At 41.5% G+C, this 20,551-nt stretch overlaps 1 protein-coding gene across 1 annotated transcript; it reads left to right on the forward strand.

The window, feature by feature from the left end:
* The first annotated feature begins 2,490 nt into the window (after nt 1-2,490).
* On the forward strand, nt 2,491-13,693 carry SERTAD4 (SERTA domain containing 4). Its single transcript, XM_036756283.1, has 4 exons — nt 2,491-2,826; nt 8,011-8,202; nt 9,609-9,724; nt 11,195-13,693. The coding sequence occupies exons 2-4, from the start codon at nt 8,028-8,030 to the stop codon at nt 11,954-11,956; spliced, it is 1,053 nt and encodes a 350-aa protein (XP_036612178.1). The 5' UTR covers nt 2,491-2,826; nt 8,011-8,027; the 3' UTR covers nt 11,957-13,693.
* The last annotated feature ends 6,858 nt before the right edge of the window (nt 13,694-20,551 follow it).

Here is a 20,551-nt window from a genome sequence, read left to right on the forward strand (position 1 = left end):
AAGCCTCTTGCAGAAGGTGGGATTTGAGTGGAGGCTTGAAGAAGGGGGAAAACGTGTAGTTCAAAGGCACAGCGAATGGAAGACAGAGGGTTAGGTCTCTGCACCTTTCCAGAGAACCTTGTTAACTTTACAAATGACATTCACTTCATTACTAATGTTTCATTACTGATTTTCAGTCTTTTCCCCTGTGCTGCTGTTACCCCATGGACCAACCTTTCAATTAAAGATGATGATTCTCATTCAATGGACATTTTACTGCCTTTTCGTGCATGCAGATACATGCTTGTGTTGTCAGCGTTTGGGCATTGAATTTCAGAAAGAACGTTAAACTTGAGATTAAGAGTGAGGCAGGGAGAGCTGTCAGCAAAGCATGCACACGTATCTGAACAGGACAGGACAGGGTCAAGTTCATGCTCAAGACACACAAGAGCAGTGCCATACAATGATGTGATGCTTGTCTTGTGATGTCATTCCATTGCAACATTTCAGCTGAAGAGTCCTGCCGCCTTCCCGACCACCCCCCCAGGGCATGCCAATTTCCCGTAAGGCTCCTTCCTCTAAAGCCAAAGCTCCAGAGGTGTGAATGTAACCCATGCTGATACTTATTTTTATGTTATTTCTCAATTTTATGCTTAATTTGCTCCTTTTCGTTTTATGTATTTCAACACAGCCAAGTGTGCGTTGGGTTTTCCCCATGGTCCTTTCAATGCTATAAAACTTTAATACAGGGAGATAAAAACAATAATAAGCCATGCCTTCAAGCCCTCACATTTAGTTCTTTGAGTTAGGCACTCACTAGTTTTAGATACTGATTTAGATATGCAAGTACTTACACTGTTTTAAATGTCCTTTCTTCCCACTCCTTACCCACCCCCACTGAAAATTATATCCTCCTCTTAATCTGGGCATGGAACTCCCATTGATAGCACAATATGGCATCATTGCAGTTCTCAAATTACCATCATAATGGCCTAAATCGTGCATGTGCCAATGCAATTTAATATGGCCTTGAGTGTATACAAGTTGGGTGCCCAATTCCAGGTTTTAGACATGCAACCCTGGAACATCATTTGGAAAAATTAAGTCTGGCTCCTGAAATAGTTTGTTGGGTTGTTCTCTTTTCAGCATAATTTCCCTCCTCTCAGCTTTCTGATGCATTTAAACCACTGAGATTCTTTAAAGTACGAAGTTTCAACAAAAGTCTTCAAAACAAATTAGTTTTAATTATGTTTAACATTTATAATGTCTGCAGTCTTATTGAATAAACTATGTGTGCATTAAAAAATAAATTCACTTAACAACATGTCAGTCACCCAAATTTTAAGTCTATAAATGAAATGGAAAACATTTATTACACAAATTTAATTACAATTCTAAGAAATAAACATGCAAATTAGATAGAGTTCAATTTGCAAATGCTAATCCTCATCCTTGATCTAGTTCCTTCCCTCCTTGATTTTCAGTGGTTGTGTCTCCCTGATTCCTAGGGTGCCAGGCAGTAAGAGGTTTGGTTTTCACAGGCTGAGGATCACTGCTCTAAAGAAGTGTTATATTTAGCACATCTGGCACAGTAGCAGTAAACAAACATTATAGTCTTTGTAACACATTTGTGCAGGTGCAATTTTGCTAGGTTGCCTCTACCTGCAAAGGCTATGTTATGCCTCCATTACACCTGAAATGACCCATCTCGACTAGGGAGGGAGTCCCTTGGCAGAAGTTATGGATTTAATGTTTCAAAAACAAACCCCACTTGGGCCCATTTTAAGGGTAAAATAACTTTGCAAAATACGGTGATTCTGGAACTTGGATTACGTTTTTCTTTTTTTCTAGTCTTTTTTTTTTTCTATTCCCCACCCTTACGAGAGAAGATGCCAATTCAAGTTGTAGCAGGACCACGAATGCTGCTTTATGGATATGCAGCTGGGGGTAGAGGGAAGAGAGGGAAAAGAGGGGAAAAAAATGTAACTGCTTACCCTGCAAGACATCTGTTTCTCATCTCCCTTTGCCGTGGCAAAAGAGAGGAAAGTCTTGCAAAGGGTGGGAAAGGCGCAGATTAAAAAAAAAAAAAACCGCAGCAGAACTACACCAAAAAGGGGGGGGGGGCATCTCGGAAGGATGCAGAGGGATTGCATTATCCCAGCCGGAGCCGAGCCCCCGGGGCTAGGGCGGGAGCCTGGGAGCGCGCGGGGTCGGCGGGCCGCGGCGGCGCTGCGGACTGGAGCTGGGCCCGCGCGTCCCCGGGCCCCGGCGGCGGCGGCGGGAGCCGGAGCGGGAGGCGGAGGGGGGGAGTGGGAGGCGGGGGGGAGCGAGGGAAGGAGGCAGGGGGCGGGCAGGGGTGGGGGTGAGGGGGGAAGGGAAGGCGCCCCGTGTGCAGCCTGAGGAGCGGCGGCGGCTGCAGGAGGAGGAGGAGGAGGAGGAGGGAGGGGGCGAGGAAGGCGCGCTTGTCATGCTCGCTCTCTAACCCTGGGGGCATCCTGAAAACCTCTCCGCGGAAACCCACGGGGAAATGGGAAACAGGATTGACGGGTTTCACACGCTCCTCGCTACACTGAGCCGCTCATTATCATAACCGTCTGGAGGAGCGGCGGCGGCGGCTCAGACGCGGCCAGCGGGACCTGCCGGAGAGCCCCAGCCGCCCACCTCCCAACGCCGGGCCACCGGACGAGCCGAACCCCGCGGGACCTCCCGGGATCCCTGCGGGGGGCGCGCGCGGTGGGGGCCAGGGGATCTCGGGGCGTGGGGTGAGCGCCCGCCCGCCTCTGAGGTGAAGGTGAGGAGGAGAAGCAGCAGCACCCACGGCCGCCGCTACCTCCGGCTGACCCCGCGGTAAGAGCCCGCGCGGGCTTCGTGGGCCGGCCGCCGTGACCGTTGGCCGGGGGCGCGCGCCTCGGGGGGCCGGGGTGCCACTGACCGCCCGCCCCAGGGAGATGTGTGTGTGTACGGGGGGTGGTCTCCACGGGCACGCGCGCACCCACACAATGCCAGCCGGCCTTTCCCGCGGCAGCGGAGCTGGGCGCGCGCGGGCGGCCTGGGAGGGAGGGAGGGAGGGAAGAAGCGCGGGTTCTTCCTTTTCCCGGGGCTGGCGCGCACCGCTGCTCGCCCGACTCGGCGGGAGCCCCTCCAGCGGCCGCTTCCTTCTGCGGCTGCCGGGTGGCCGGGCGGCTCCCCGCTTCGCACGACCCGCCGCAGACGGGCAGGGGGACCCCCCGGGGCCCCTGGCCTGCCCCTTTCCCATCCCCCTGCGCCGCGCGGCAGAGGGGGAGGAGGGAAGGCGTGTAGGCGGCAGGAGCGCGCCTTTGCAAGAAAAAAAGAAATGCATTAAATGGCACCTCCTGTCCCCCCTCCGCCCGCCACCTCCACCCCCGCGCTCTCCTCCCCGGGCCGCCGAGCTGCGCGGCGGGCTTGGCGGGAGGCGGCGGCGGCTGCTCTGTCCTCAGCTCACCTCCGCGGCGGGGCTCAGGCTGCTGCCCGCCTGGTCCACGCCTCCGCCTCACCGCCCTTCCTCCCTCCTCCTCCCGGGCCTTAGCAACTTTCCCGAGTGCCCGGCTCGCCGCGGGTGCAGCTGCGGGGAGGCGGTCACCGGCAAAGCCCCGCCCGCCAGCCCGCGGCAGCCCACGGCGTGGGGCGGGGGAGCCGGGGAGCCTCCCCGCATCCATCCCCCGGGGCTCAGGAGAGGTTGGGCAGGACGGCGCGGAGAGCTCGGCATCTGCTGTGGGCTGGAGCTCGGGCCTGAGCCGGCCGAGCCTGCGCCCCTGCCAAGAGCCATGAGTCACTTCCTTGGAATCCTACCTTTGGTGTTTATTTCCCTTAGAAGGAAACTTGTTTTAAAAGAGAGTATGAGAGACTGAGGGGGGAGGGGGTGGGGAGGGGGAGGGGGAGAGAGAGTGCGTGTGTGTGTGTGTGTGTGTGTGTGTGTGTGTGTGTGTAAAATAATAGATCTCATTCTTTAGGGAGAGGAACATAGGACACCACGGAAAGACAACTTGCTCTTTGTTCCCAAACACTTGGGGTTTTGTTTACTTTCTCCGAGGGACAGACCAGAAAAAGGCAGTAGTGCGCATTAACCTCGGAGAACTGCTAATGACATTGACACCGGGCGGCCACGAGCGGAGAGTGGGGTATGCCGGCCCTCCCCGGCCCGGCCCCGCCAAGGAGCCCTTCAGAAAGAGATGGATCGTCCTGCCCGGGGCAGGGGGTGCCTGGTAGCGGCCGCTGGTCCCCACCTCCCGAGGCCCCTTCCTTCAGCCTCCCTCGTTATCCGTAGGCAAAGCCCCAGGGAGCTGTCCGCCCTAAAGCCTCCTTTCACCCTTTTTGTGGCTGAAGAATCAGTAGGGCAGGGCCAAGGGCAAGCCGATGCCCACTGGCAAAAGTGGTAGCCAGGCAGCGTTTGTTGTATTGAAAGGCTAGGTGTTCTGTTCCTTCCCTTTAGAGCTTTGCTCTTGCCGTAGAGTCAGCAGACCTCCGTAGTCACCCACCTGAACAAGACAGAAGAAACACAGAGCTAAAAGGGAATTAAAAGCCTTGCATTTTTATTCCCTTGCTTTCAAGGAAAGGAATTGGACTGATAACATTTTTTACAATTAGATTTCTTAATTGAATTTCCTTTAGTTTTCAGGATTATGCTAAAATCCATGGTCAAGACTCCCTTCTCAGTTTCCTAGGTATCATCATATAAAATGCTGTTTTACTATGAAGTTGTCAATATATTCCAATTAATGTTGTAATGGCCTTAAGGAAAGAAGCCCAAGTTACCCTGAAAAACAGAGGCGGCAATGGATGGAAACTACTAGGAATATCAGCCACCAACGCTTGACATTCTAACCCTAAACTTTCTGGGGATGCCAGTAGATGTCATTCCATTCAGCCTTTTAAACCTCAGCCTCTCTTTTCTTTAAAAAGAATCCTGTCTTACTTAAATGCCAACTTTTGTGTTTATATTCTGTAATAGCATCTACATAAGACTTAATCCTCTGAATCCAGTGGAAGAGTTAAAATATAAATCTCATTTGAAGTGTTGTTTTAGTCAATGATATTTTGAATGGAATGGTGTAAGCCATTGATACTTATTGCTAGGAGCTGACTTAAGCAAATAGTGATCCTTCATAACAATTTAATAAGGTTGCCTCCCATTCCTTTGTTAATTCAGTAGTAAAAGTGAAACGTTGACCATAAAGGCTTAGTAACTGCAAAACCTTCCCTATAAAATCATCCTCCCACTTCTTCTGTTCCTACCACATTTCCCCCTGCCAAAACCCCTCCGAATCCTTGTTCTTTTCTGTTTTTACAGAGCTGTGGAAAAACCACTTGTAGTACTTCGTTTCCTCAGTGTATACTTGGTCGTGTGCATGTTTCTAATTCAAAATGGAAAGCTTGTTAGGGTTTTAAAAAAAAAACCGTCAAAAATACTTATGCCAACAAGCTCCAGTCAAATTAAAATTCAGGGTGATAGAAACACAATTCTATCACGTAGAAATACTGAGAGAACCTTTACTACCTTTTTTATGTACAAGCATAGGCTCATTTTAATAAACAAAATAACTGCTATAACAGATTGAAAATTGGAACTTATGCTTGTTGACCTTTGTCTGTAGTTGTATATATTATGTAAGCAAGCATATATGTGGACCTGATTCTCCGAATCAAATGGAAAGATAAATATTATGGAAAACAGGAGTCAGTGAGGGAGGGAAATCTGCTTACTGGTGAAAAACTATGATCTCGTTGGTCCTAGCAGTCCCCATCTAGTTGTCTAATAGAGGTATATGACTGTCTCCCAGGGACATTGTCCTTTGAGATTTGACACACACAGAGTGCCAAGTTGGAAGGGAAGACAGGATGACTTGCTTTGTTCAATTTCTCCAGGCCAATTTTTTTTTTTTTAGTGACAACTGTCAAGTAGCAAAAGAAATGGCATGTGCCACCAACCCTTTCTTTTAAAGCGTTACTTCATCATTTTACGTGTAAACATTTCTAGGATTTGTCCATGAGCTCCCTTGATCACTCTTTATGGCTTCTTTAGAAACATGGAGGATCTGGGAGCCAAACTCAGGGCTGAAATTACCTGAGGAAGCCATCCGACCTCTTAGCTTTGCCTTGTCTCCAGAATATATTGAGTCTGAGAAATGACAGGATGTGGAGTTAAGCAGTAGTGTGGGTCAACTGCTTTGAGATTCAAAAACCAATATTATTTTAATGTCTCTATTTCTTTTCATTGTGTTTTCTTTACCTTAAAGAGCACCTCCAGAGAACATTCAGATATGTGAGAATATGGAACGAGGCAGGCATCTTTCTGTAGATCTCTCCCTTTCCTTAGAGCTTTCCAGATTGCGCATTTGAAGAAGGAAGGATAAATTGGATCTCTCATATATATTTGAAAGTTGTGAAAGACAGTCAGCGTTAGAAAGAATGTAGGCTTGTCACCTTTCTCTTTGACAATCCTTTAAACTGGGTACTGAGATGGGAGAAGCTTTGTCTCCTTTGAAATCAAACAGCTGACATGCTGCTGAGACAAGACGAGGAGGTCCCGATTAGTACGGATAATACATTCTCATAAAATGGTTAAATGTATCTCACAATTCACACTATGCAAAGTTATAAAATTACATGAAATGGGGAAACTGATTCCAGCCCAATGGAACTATACAGTGCAAATTCGATGCAGCCTCTGTAGGAGCTTCATGATTTGCCCTAAGTGAGACTTAGCTATGCCATATTTTGGTGCACTGGGTTCTAGTTGTAAGGCTAATAATAGTCATAGTTTCACTGTGGAAACTTTAATTTTTTTTTATTTTTAATCCACAGCCCTCTCACTTTTTTGAGTGCCAACCTTCCTCTCTCTCCCCTAAACCTATTTAAGAATTAAGTAGAGAAGTTTATCCTTGGGGAAATTGTTGTTGGGTCATTTCTGACTCTTGGTGACCCTGTGGACCGTGCCCCAGCAGTACTGTCCATGGGATTTTCTTGGCAAGGATATTGGAGTGGTTTGCCATTTCCTTCTCCTTACGGAAATAATGGGGACTTTTTTGGATTTTGGAGGAGAGAGGTTGGGGGTGAGGTGGAAACTACAGGGATGTGTAGGAACCCAGACCCTACAGTGACTGCATTTCCTTCAGTGCTTCATGATTGAGCTAGAGAAACGTCCATCGACGATGAAGTCTCTTCGGAAAGTTTTCTTCTGGTGTCTAGGTTTTGCAATGTGAGAAGTTGTAAGCCGCCTTTGGCCCTGAAGCCCTGGCTCCTGTTTAATATTCTGCCTGCTCAGTTGATGTTGTGCTTGGCTCCTATGGGATTGCAACTCACGGCTTGAAACTGGAGCCAATTTTCTGTCTTAATCTCACAGTGTTTTGACTGGAGGCAGATCCAGTTCAGTCCGATCAGGGCTAGTGGAAACAACTACCAAGTGTCTCTGTCTGCTTCATTTTTGGATAAGAAAAGGGAGGGGGACACCCCACAATGTTATAGAGGAAGCAGCATTTCTGGAAATTCGAGGAGAGTGGCAAACAACTGAACTGATTTGTAGACCCGTGAGCATCAGTTGGTATTGTACATGGGGCTTTCCCTCTTTTTTTTTTTGATTGATTGATTAACGGATTTCATCAAAGGAAACCTCTAGGGACTGTCTAGAAAATTGATTTTCCATTATTAATTGAAAGAAAAATGCAGGGTTTTTGGCTTCTTAGTGGTGAGTTTTCTGTGGGAAGGTCTTGAGGAAAATGTGTTCAGGGAGGCCAGGCAGCTCTCTGAGAGAGGGCTGAAGGGAATCTAGAGAACAATAAGAAATGGGGTTTTAAAGATCCGCCCATGAAATGCAGATTGCTGAACGAGAGGCTGAACTAAAGAAGAGCCGCCAGAGAGTTTAGCTCTGGGCTCTCAGCCTTTTCTTTTTGGAATGGAAAATATTCAAGAGGCCGAAGAAAACCTAGAAGTTTAAGTCTCCTTGTTGCAAAGGAATGAAAATGCCACGACGAGCCTCTAGTTTGATTTTGATGAAGGTTGTTCTTCTTTTTCCAGATTTAAGGTTGTCAGAGATGACTCTGGTTCTGTCCATGAATAGATTCTGTGATCCTATTGTTTCGGAAGGAGCTGCCGAAATTGCTGAGTACCAGACACTATGGGAATCCGACTGCTACAGCCACTCCAGTCCCTCAGGTCCTCTCCAGACTCCCCCCCAGGGGGACAGAGGGGCTTGCCACTCTCTGGCAGGTACTGTCCCTCCCTTTCACCTGCTCCACACTGAAGCCAGACTGGGGGTGGGGGGTGGGGGGAGCTCCAATCCAGTGCCTCCGGGGCTTCCTTTTGAATGGCTAGAATGGATGCTACTTGGAATCTCCGGAAGGGCTATATATTGACCGTAATAAGAAAGCCAGAGCTTTAGTGGGAAAGAACTGAATGTAGTGTTTAATTACATCCCGCACTGTATCTACATGGACTGGTATGGCTTGTGTAGGTCTTGCAGCTTTTTTTTTAAAATTAGCATTAAAAAACCTAACCTGGAAAAAACCTGGGGCAACATTTTGGTTTTAATTTCACCCTCTGTGGAAGCATATGGTTTTCTTAGAGCTACATTTGCCCTCGGTGGGCTTGACAATGAAATCTTTATCCAGTGGAATAAAAAGAAATGGTACTTTTGGCCAGCAGTTCTTAGCTATTTCTTTTATGCCGAGCACACAATTTGCTTTACAAAGAATGTTAGAGCATTTTTTAGCCAACAGAATAACAGTTTGTTTCTCTCGCTTATGACCATCTCTTTTGCTCTTATACTATATGGTAAATTCTTTTGAATTATAATAAAATATAAATTATTATGTAAAACATGAAGTGTAAGACAGTCTTAATAAAATTTTGAACTGTTAAAAGGGTACGGAATGGATTTTCTCATAAAGTTGTGGTTTTAAAATATCTTTTCATTTTTATCATAATACATTTTGTGACTAAAATGCATAGACCTGTGCCAACTGAATCTTTTATGTAAGGAAACTGAAATTTTAGCTTTTGAAATATAAAGTTGTATTAATACAGACAGATAGATGTGTTTTCATGCTTAGGGCCACTAATAATTTAGGAAGGGTAACCATTACATATAAATAATAGTTACATTACTGTCTTAGTGTAGGCTCTGTGGCCTTGTTCAGGTGAGGTGGCTGGCTATAGTGTGTGTGTGTGTGTGTCTCTGTGTACATGTACACACAGATACAATGAGGTACACTTGGGTACAGTGCTGTGTTTCCATTTTAATTGGTGCATAGCTTTTATTAAGTGTTTTGAAAATAAAACTACTATAACTAAGAGCTTTTGGATTCTTTCCACTAATTAATTCTACTGTTTGCCTGTAAATAAAGAGTGAAAATTTTCCAATTGAAAATATTAAGGCAACTGTTCTAGCAATGCTTAAGCAAACTATTTTCCCTGAAATTGACTGAAGAAAAGACTTGGGGCCTAGAATTCCATGAGATAGTTACTATTATGACAAATGTTTATTTTTAATCACCACATGTACAGACAAATATGTAGCAGAGTTATCCTGTAGTAGGAAAGGAAAGGAAAGTGTTTTGTTTGGAGAACCTCTGGCAAACCGCATGTCATTTGTCATATCTGATTTATTACCACAGGATCACATTACAGGGGAATTTCAAATCCTATCACAACGTCCAAGATCACATACTTTAAGAGGAAGTATGTGGAAGAAGAGGATTTTCACCCACCACTCAGCAGCTGTAACCATAAAGTATGCTTTTTTTTTCTAAATAGTCATTTTTATTAAGAGTTTAAGATATTTAAGAAGAGTTGTTTGATGCAGTTCCAGAAATTAAATTGTTCCACCCAAGCAATGAAAATGAACCAGTTCTAGACCATATTAATTGTTACTTTGCAGGGAGATGTTTAATTTTCAGAGGGAGTTCAAGAAATAAAGAGGTGGAGACTCCTTTCGCTAGAAACAACAAAATGAAATAATCTTAAGGAATGATCATTTTTCTTATGGTTTTATTATTTTGGTATTGAACTACAGGCTGAGATTACTCTTCAGACTTTCATGGAATATACAATTTGTTAAATCCATACACATTTGAATCTTGATCTGCCTGTGGCTGCCACTATGATCAATGCTTATTACACATGTATCCAAACATACAGGACAGGTGTTCCTGAATGTGTGCCCAGGCCGCCTATGGATATAAAACCATGACTGCTTCTGTGCGTGCGTGCGTGTGTGTGTGCGTGTATTTATTTAGTGATAGGATGGAAAACAAGGGATAGCAAAGTATTTACAATTATGAAACTGATAATTTAATCATTTCAGAGCCCATCCTTACCTTCTTTAAAATGTTGACCAAGTTCTTCAGAGGTAGTCATCTATAGAGTTTATGAATTTAATTTCTCTCCTGTTCATCTTGATTTTTTTTTGTCATTCAGGATGTCTCATACACACACACATACACTCATAGCTCTTGGGTAGCGTAGACTGACTTAGTTCATGGTTTACCACATTAACCAACAAGTTTGCCTTTCTTGTGAATGTGACAGTAGGTTAATCCATTTTATTTTCTGCTTTAGGGTGGTAACAAAATTTTCAGCTTTTTTGTGGATTTACATTGATTCTCAAATAGTGGAACATTTCATATGCGATAGTTGATCACTCATTACAATGATAGGCCCTCTAATTTCTCCTTAACTGCTCCCCAGTCCCTAGTGGACCTTCAAGTGGTAGATCTGTCAGGACCTGGGCCTCTTAGATAATTGTTGTCCAGTTGCAAACATGAGGCAGGAAGGATTAAAAGGAGGGACAAGGTTTAAAGCCAGAATCTCTTAGTCCCAGCTGACTGCCTGAGATTCAGAGGCCTCTTGGAAGTTTGGGTTTGAAATACTCTTGAAGTGGGCCTTCTTAGCTGTGTCTTGACATCTTAACAATTTTCCCCAGTGACAAAACCCTGTGGCAATAAGAAGTCTGTATTTCCCCACTTCTGAGATTTGTTTGAGGAAAGAGAAGTCCTCTTGGTCATCTTGAGGAGTCACTGTGGAGCCGGATGATCTGTGTGAACAGAAGCTTCTTCGGGGAGGGGGTTATGGAAATAAGTCTACAAAATTCCCAAGTGAAAATGATGTACCTGTAGATAGAGAAGGCTTCATGTTGTGGTGATTGTTCAGTTTTGGCCTGGTCAGCTTCTAAACCTTCTCTTTCTCTTCCTCTTGATTTTAGACCATCTCCATTTTTGAAGAACGAGCTCACATCCTTTACATGTCCTTAGAAAAGCTAAAGTTTATTGATGACCCTGAAGTATATCTCCGAAGATCTGTGCTTATAAATAACTTAATGAAAAGGATCCATGGAGAAATTATCATGCAGAATAACTGGTGCTTTTCTGCCTGCTCATTTAGCGGAGCCTCCGCCCAGGAGTGGTTCATGGCTCAAGACTGTCCTTACCGAAAACGCATCCGGATGACAAAAGAGGACTGTGAGAAGTTTCATGCCTGTTGCTTCTACCAAGAATGTGGCAGTCACTACCTAAATTTACCCTTCTCTGTTAGTGCTCATGGGGAAAATTCTTCTGCCTCACCCTCTTCTTCCTCTTCCTCTTCCTCCTCTTCTACCCCTATGTCTTTGCCAAGTTGTTCCCACCAGGTGGATTATGGCATAAGCAGTGCACCTCTTTACAGAAGTGATGACCAGATACCTGCCAATGAAATATTCATTACTAATGCCAGGTCTCCTGGCATTCAGGAAAAGGCCAAATTAAATGATGAGAAAGCAGGTAATGAAACTGAGAGAGATGGCCTAACCCTAAGTCGGGAACCTATGAGAGGCGACCATGCTCTTGAATGTAAAGGCAAATTTTATGATTATTTTGAGACTGGGTGTAATGAAAAAAGCAATGTAAGTGAATCTTGGAAAAAATCCTTAAGGAAAAAGGAATCTTTACCAAGTAATAAACTGTGCTGCAGCAAAGGAAGTAAAATATGAGCCATCTTTCTGCTGTAACTTTGAAGCATGCGCAGCATGATCAATTAGCTGTCATAAATTTTATTTTGAATGGATTTTATAGTTTTGTACAACTGATACAATTATGCCATGAACATGTCGTGTAGCTTTAATGCCTGGAGAGCAGATTGCGTAAAACATCTGTACAATCTGCATCAGTGAGCTACTTAAAAATATGGAGATTTCACAGAGAAAACAGTTGAATTACTGCTTACAAGTATATCTTAGTTTTGTAACAGAAAAGACCAGTAGATGGGATGAGGAGCCCTTTTATGTCCCTTGCCTTGCAAGGCGTCTGTGACTGACTAAGAAAGGTCATCAAGTTTGCCAATTAACTAACTAGTTATTTGGCAAGCGCATCAATATTTCCAGCTAGGGTTATCTGCTTCATATATACAAAACAGTATTTATTCTGAGTAAAAGACTGGATAGAGTGAACCCGGGTGAACTGGCTTCACATTCTGGTATAGACACTGTTAAATATTGGTATTTAACAGTCTTAGGTGACTGAAGAAATTGGTATGTAATATAATGAAACACACCTGTTTATGGAACCATAATAAAAACAAACGACGTGGAGTGGAGTCACTCGCAAGTCTGTAGCTTGCCTGTGATGAGTAAAGAGGTTTTTGGAGGTCTGTTGTCATACAGGGCGTTTTTTGGTGCCTTACTTTATCTTAATTTTTACTGTTGTGAAAATTAAGGATAAAATCAGAGTTACAGCAGGGATTTAACAAACAGAAAATAACACACAGGGTGGATCAATATTGTTCGAAAACTGTTACATTTGAAATATTGAGTTCAACTTTTTATTCGACATCTCTATTCTTCCTTTTTTCAATGCCCAATTGCTTTTGGATTTGGCATTTTTAGAAAGGGATTGAGGAAACAATAGAGAGACCTGTTATAAACCAGCACTAGCTGCTTGTGCATCTCTATGGCAACAGTCTGTTGCTGGAGTTTGTTGTTTTTTGTTTTTGTTTTTATTTTTTTGTATAATGAAGTTCATGAACCAGTGGCATGCTTTATTCTTTAATCTGTTTTGCATAATTTCACTCCTTTAGATTATAAAAGCATGTGGTTTTTTTATATATGACTTTTGCTGTTAATTAAGAAGCACAATCTTAATAAATGATGTGGCGATCAATAAGGTTCTATCTTGAATGTAAAGATTTTAGTTTCTGAAAACTTATTTTGGAGAAATGGGACTTGAATCTACAACGGTTAAAATAGATTTGGTCAAAATTCTTCATTTTCATCACTTAAGCATATACATTTTCAAAAGTGTCCAAAACATCCCTCCTGTCCTTCTCTACCCCCTAACCTGTCTTCTAGCTAAAGTATATTCCCATTTACAAGGTTATGAGTTGACTTGGACATTCTTAAACAGTGCTTCACAGGAATTAAATACCTTCTGTCCCCCTCCCCCAATTTCTCCAAGATAAAAGCTTTTTTAAAAAAATTATTGCTATTAATATTAAATATAGGTCTCATTCATACAGTGTATGAGTAGGATCATCATTTGGACAATTGTCCACAAGGACCAATTTTTTAAACGTGTTTTTGTGTTATAGCTGAATAGTCTAGTAATGTCTGTTCTTTATTTTCAATATTTGATAAATATTTGATGTTAGATATTAGATGCTTGTATACCAACGTGTTGTTGTAGCAAAGTGAGGTTTTACTTGGTATATATTTATTAAAATTACCAAAATTCATTAAGATTTTATATCTTTAATGGGTAATGGATATATATTTCTCTCTCCCTTTTCTTTCTCACCACCACAGTACTGACAATGGCTAGAAGTTAAAGTGGATAGTGACCAAAGAAGTTTGTTTTATATGAGATGTAGTACAGAGTTTTAAATAGCTTATCTGGCAGACTTGTGGCATTTTTAAGTAATTTTTATTGGTTTGAAAAATCTTACCTGTTAAAAAAATGTATGAAACCTTAAGTTCCTCATACTATCTGTTTCCATTATAACATGTGGACTTTAGGATAATGTTAAATATAATTTTAAATAATTTATAATTTTTTCCAATTTTTTAAAACAAAATTTTGATATAAACTAAAGCCTAATTTTATATTCATTTGTTAAGGAGAGGGAAAGTTAGTTGAAACTTGATCTGTCAAATGTAACATGTTTATCATGAATCAAAAGGGGTTTTTCTTTTCTCTTTCTAACCAAAGATTTTTTTTTTAAAAAGGCCTGGTTATTGATTTTCCATAACTACATTCTTAACAGTAAGTTTTATATAAAGCTAATCATTTCTTTCCAAACAGGGCACCAGTATGTTTGCATTCTAGAACCAGCTATAGCTGCTTACTTGAAGAGTGAGTGTGTTCTTGTCACCCCAATACTTTTAGAAAATAGGAACACAAAGCACTCTCCTTTCAAATGCCCATGTTGCTGTTCATAGGTTAGTTATACCCAAGCCACTAAAAATCAATTCATCTCTAATCCAGAATTCCACAATTTGGTTTTTTTTTTAAAAAAACCTATTGTAAAGAAATCATAAATTATTTTCCCAAACCTTTTCCCAAGGGTTCCTTTAATTGATGAAAGTAAGTCACCTGCCTTCTTTGGGCCACAGCTTCTTCATCTCTAAAATGAGGAGGTTGAGCTATATTAATTTCTAAAGTCCTTTTCAGTTCTAAATCTGTGTTCCCTGTGATCCTATTTGACAACAAAGGAAGGATGAGGAAAAAGGGCAGAAAAACTTTGAGGTTCCACCTGTTTATTGATGATCAATCAAAAATGAATAAAAGACATTTTTTGAAGTAACTTTTTTAGGCCTGGGAACTTGGGGTCTAATTTGCATGCAACTTTTGAGGAGCACATCAATTATGTAAAGTCAGATCAACATTCAAGTTTATTGTTAGAACATAGCATTTGTTTGTATCGAGGAATATTTTTTAAAAATTCTAGTAAGTCTCCAGTAAAGTTCCCTGTGATGCTCCCTTGCGTCATCATGGCATTGTAGTTAGTTCTCAGAAGTAGTTAGTCCATTGAGTGCAAGTATTGATAGATTATACCAACCTAGAAAACCTTTGAGTACAAGCCATACAGTGGATTCAGAGTGAATTATCATTTGAAAGTAAGCTACTAAAAAATGTGGTCAGTTGGAGTGGTCATGGGTAATATGACCTGATGAAGAACATCTGCAGATGCAGGTGGTTATCATCGTTTGTGACCGTGGACTGACTGATGAAATTGTACATCTTTTGAAATGTTGATATTTGTAGCAAGAGCAGAGCACAGAACAATCTGTAGTCCAGTGGCACCCCTAGAATAAATTTAAGTCATGGTGTTAAGGATTTTTATATGGTAAGACCAGACCCTTAATCCTCTCCTAACAAAATGTTAGCATGAAAACATGTTCGAGATAGATTGAGAATACACACGATTTTCACTTTTCACTTTTCACGATTTCCCCCTCCTGTTGTGTCGATTACTTTTCTTCATATCTCTTTCCATGTTATTGTTGGACACCATTCACATTCCAGTCCTTTTGTTTTCAAATTAACTCATAATTATAATTGGTATTGTCCTATACTTTTTAGCTTTAACAGGCCTTGACAGAAGCAGAGTTTCAGGACAACAGTAGCCATAAATGTCTAATGATATAAAACTATCCAAAGAAGGGGAAGTAGAAGAATTGGTTTGATGAAAGATACATAGTTTGAAATGGAAAATAAGGTGGTTAGGCAGTTTCTAAGTACAGTTAACTGGTATTCATTTTAAGATTGCTATGTTTTGACTTTGGGTACAGAATAAAGGCGTTCAGGAACTTTAAAGTCTCTGTGAGGCATTTCTGTTGCTTTCCTAGGATTATACAGTGCATGAGAGACTTCTAGCAAGGTGTATTCCCTTCAGTATAGCTATAAATTATTCTCTTTATGTAAAATAGCTACATGACCTGGGGTGAAATAGTAACCACAGTAGAGATTTTTCCATCCCGGTGAACATGCCATATATTAGGCAGGGGAACGCACTTAAAAAAGCACTTGTGAAGATGTAGGTTATGAACGCTTGAAACCTAGCATCCTGCCATAGAATGCATCAGCAAGTGAGTTTAATAAAACATGCTGTTTAAAATAGTCTGTAATTTCCTGTTTCTGCATATCACTTCAGTGTCTGTGACAGACTGAGCGCTGACTAAACCAAGAGAATTGCACAAGCTAGTCTAGCATCATTTGCACACCATTTCCATGAAGTCCATCTTCTTGAAGATAAACAGCCCTCTATTGCACCATCCATAACCTTTTTTTGTAGTTTAGGTCCTTTGTCTGAACAACAGATCACACGAAAAAGATCCTGAGGGTTTTCATGAACTTCAAGGTCAACGTGTCAAAACATTGTGATATGACAACCAAAAAAGGCTAGTGTAATCTTAGTCTCATTAGCAGGCATGATATCCTCCTGTTCACAGGAGGTGTTAATCTCACCCTACGCTGTACTGGTCAGATCACAACTGTATTAAAATCTTGTGTTTATGTTCCACGTTCTAGGGAGGATGTTGGCAAATTGCAGGGCAGCCATAGGAGAGCAATCAGTTTAATCAGTTGAGTGAGGGGCCTCAAGAGCCTGCCATATGTGGATTATTTGAAGGCAGTCAGAGATGTTTGTCATGGAGAGGAGAACAATTTAGGAGGGAAATGATGTCTGCTTTAAATATTTGAAGGGTTGTCATGGGGAAGAAGAAACTTTTGTTTGGCCCTATAGAGACAGAGCTGGGAGAAATGGAAGTTATTAAGTTAATGTATTCATTAATAGAATATTTAGGCTGGACATAAGAATGAACTTCCTAAACAAAGCAATCCAAAAGTGAAATGAGATGCCTTGGAAAGCAACGTGTTATCTCTTAGCCGATGACCACTCAAAGTGCTGTGGGAGGAATTCTGATTTAGGTGAAGATTGGACTGAATGACCTCTGAGGTTGTCTAATCCTAGGAGGTAATTCTGAGTCTGAAAAAAGGGTCATTCGTAGCATTTGAGTCATCTGCCTGTGACCATGAAATGGGTAGATAACTCTTTGAATAAAGAGAGGCCATATTTCAATCAAGATTCCTAAGAAGGGAACAAACAGTGATTTCGGTGTGTGAGAATTAGGAGCAGCCTAAGGTTGTGAGTAGCCCAGGAGGTTGACAGCCTAAGCAACAAAGCCATTTCATCAAGCTTCTGTCTCTATCCAAGTCGTTACAGAGGAGCAGGGAATCTAAGCACCATAATGTGTGGTCTTCAGCTGCTTCCTCTCTTCCAGGATGTCAGTTCAGTCCTGAAGACTATGAGACATGTTGTCTTCTTCTGCAGATGCCTAATGAGAGGAAGAGAAAGGTTGGGGAAACTTCACTGACTAGCTGAGGTGTACCAACTAATGATATATTGATAATTGTATAATTTTAACCAAAAGGTCAGTAGAGAGAACCTGCTGAAATGCCACCTGGAGCTATACTCACATGGACTCATTTTCTACAAAACACAGTGCACGTAGGAGTTCATAAAGAGGAAGGAAAAATGGTGAAGAGCCATCATTTATCAAAATTCAGGAAAAAAGAAGAGGTTGGAAGATTCACTGTCTTTGCAATTAGAAAACAATTCCATTTCTTTTATACTGTGGTTAGAGAGAAGCAAGTTAAGAATATGTTTCATTTTGCTTTTCCTATTTTTTATAATTGTGAAACCCTCCTTTTGATGTTCTTGGGGAGGTGGTGGCAACAATAAGGATATTGGATTAAGTCTAAGAGGAGCAAAAACAAAACTAGACTGTTCAGCGATAGTGTTAGCCAGTCTTTATATCAGGATCCAAAATTGCCTTGGGTTTTCCCATATACACATATGTGTTTTTCTTAGATTTTAGTGGCCGGGGTAAATATAATCCTGGGGTTTTGAGGAGGAACATAGGAAGACTAATTGGCACTGACAAAAACTTAGGTGTTTGAGTCCTTTCTCTTTTTCTTCTCCTGCTTCTCTCACTGCCCCCATCCCAGGTAGAAGCACAGATCCAAGCTAACTTTTTTCAAGTTTAGTTTTGGGATGAACGCTGATTTTTCTCTATTGAGATAGCTTCTGTGATGAGCTAGGGTTTGTAGGCTAGACTAATCAATAGCCAAGGCTCCTTTGCACTTAAGTGCTCTACACATGGAAGATTTGCCAACTGTATTTATCAGTCTGTACAGCGAACACATGATTACTTAGGGACTTAATTCAAATTTGGAGCTGAATGTCTTTACAAGTACAGGTTCCTATGCATCAAGGTTTGAGCATAATGTGGATAAATTGGTCAAAACACACTCTCTAGTTTTGGTTTGATTACTAAATAAGACAGGCCAAACCAGTATTCCCAGGATAATGGTGACTTTGTAAATGTAGCCCATCTATAACGATAAGAAAACAGATGTATCCTATTTGTAAGAAAATCTGTTATATGACAAACCAAATTTATGAAGCAAATTGGGAACTAAATACATTGCAAAAAACTATTTACTGCAAGGTTCCTTTAAGTTGTGAGTATTTGTATATTTAAAATAGAATACTGTTTACAAAAATTAAATTTGCATACAAATTTTCAGGAGTAAATCCTGGCCTCACTTGGAAAAAAGTGAGCTATCCTATCCTATTTAGAGCACTGGGTTTAGTCTATTTTTTTCTCCAAGCCAAACTAGACTTTGAAATAGTAAAATATTTAATTTTTTCTACCATTGGCTGAGAATTGCCCTGACCGCCAAAGCTTTAGGGACCTGCTCTCAGGATGCAGGATTTGGAAGTCAAGAAGAAGAAGGGAACTGGAAGTCAGTTTAAAAAGTTACAGTTTTAAGAAAGAACTTTGTTAGCCTTGCAGACTGGCAAAAATTTTCCATGCCCACTGATTGGAAACTCTTAGTCTTTCTCTTGGCATTAAAAAGCACATTGAGGATCAAGTGAGGGAAGGTATTGGGAAACTATACCTTTTAAATGCATAAAATAAAATACACAGAATTGCAAAGGAAACCAATTATATTGAAATACACACACACACACACACACATACACACACGTTTTTCACACATAGGAAACCAATTATATTGAAATACACACACACACACACACACACACACACGTTTTTCACAGATACATTTTTCCCCCCATCCAAATTCTTGGACTCTCCTGAAATCTATCCATTGACTCCTGGAAAGAGTTTGTGGACCCTTGGTTCTTAACCTCTATTAAGAACCCCAAACTAATGTGATCTAGTCTGTCATCCTCCAAACTTTTTTGTGATGCTGATACCTAATGCAGCTACCTTCTTCCAGAAAGTGGGATTCCAGTTAGATATAAGGCAAATGAGATTTTTTTTTTTACCCAATTGTAACCTTAGCCAATATGGTAATAGTCAACATTTTTTTATCTATAGAAGACATAACATCTTTGGAAACTGTACTTTTTAAAGAGGGTATAGCTTCTGTGCCTTTTTTTTAAACTTGTTCCAGAAATATAAACTTTTAAAATCTAGCAACAGTCGTTCAGGAGGCCCTGTTGTGTGCAGGTGAAGACTGTCCTTAGATTACATGGGTTAGATATGAGTTCTCAGAAGTGTGTGTGTGTGTATATGTATATATGTACATATATTTATGTATGTATATGTGTGTATGCGCATACAAATATTATAAATATATGTATCCTAGATAATCTATTTCTTCTGTAGTGCTGTTTTTTTTTAATTTAAAAACATTCTAATGAGAAGGGGCACATAGATTCACTAGATTGCCAAAAAGGTCCACGACACACAAAAATGTGTTAAGAACTGGAAAAAACCCTGGGTTAAGAGTTGTGAGACCTTAATTCTAGTACTAGTTTTACAACTTTTTAGCACTAACTGTGGGCAAACTAGTTAAGCTCTTGGGGTCTCAGCCTAAAATGAGAATAAAGGCTACATACAGTTCGTTCTATATATTAGGCACTTAATAAGTGTTTATTGATTTAATGAATGAATCCTTAAGGCAACTACCAACCTCATACGATTGATGTGTGTATTACTGAGCCACTCTGAGTGCTGATGGAAAAAAGGCATGTTGGCAGGCCAGGAGGAAAGACCATTGATTATGTGCCAATCACTGTGTTAAGTGCCAGGAATACAAATATAAAAGGCAGGCTCCCCCTGCATTCTAGGAGCATACATTCTACTGGTAGACAAAACTTTTGGGGGAGTGATGGCCAGAAAAGGGTGTTTTACTTCAGTAAGTCACAAGGTTGGCGAGTGGAACAGTAGAGAAATTAATTGGCATACTCTTTCCAGAGGCAATTGTATTGTTGATTAAAACAAGAGGTAAAAAATGAGGAAGGTGGCAAAGAGGTCATGTGGTTCCCAAGAGTACAGAAGTAAGGGCTTGCCACCACCTTCCAAGAGTCATGCTCTCTGAGGGTCTGTCCGAGAGGGTAGACAGCAGGAAGGGCAGTGGCATAAGCAGAAAAGGAAATTTTCTGACCCCTGAGAATTATAAATAAAAGGTCATAGATAATGAAAAGAGGTACTGAAAGGCTAGAAGAGTAAATGATGTTCCCGTTTAAAAAAAAAAAAAGGAAATAGTGACCATGA

This window comes from Trichosurus vulpecula, chromosome 4 (genome assembly GCF_011100635.1).
Source record: "Trichosurus vulpecula isolate mTriVul1 chromosome 4, mTriVul1.pri, whole genome shotgun sequence".
NCBI classification, from domain to species: Eukaryota; Metazoa; Chordata; class Mammalia; order Diprotodontia; family Phalangeridae; genus Trichosurus; species Trichosurus vulpecula.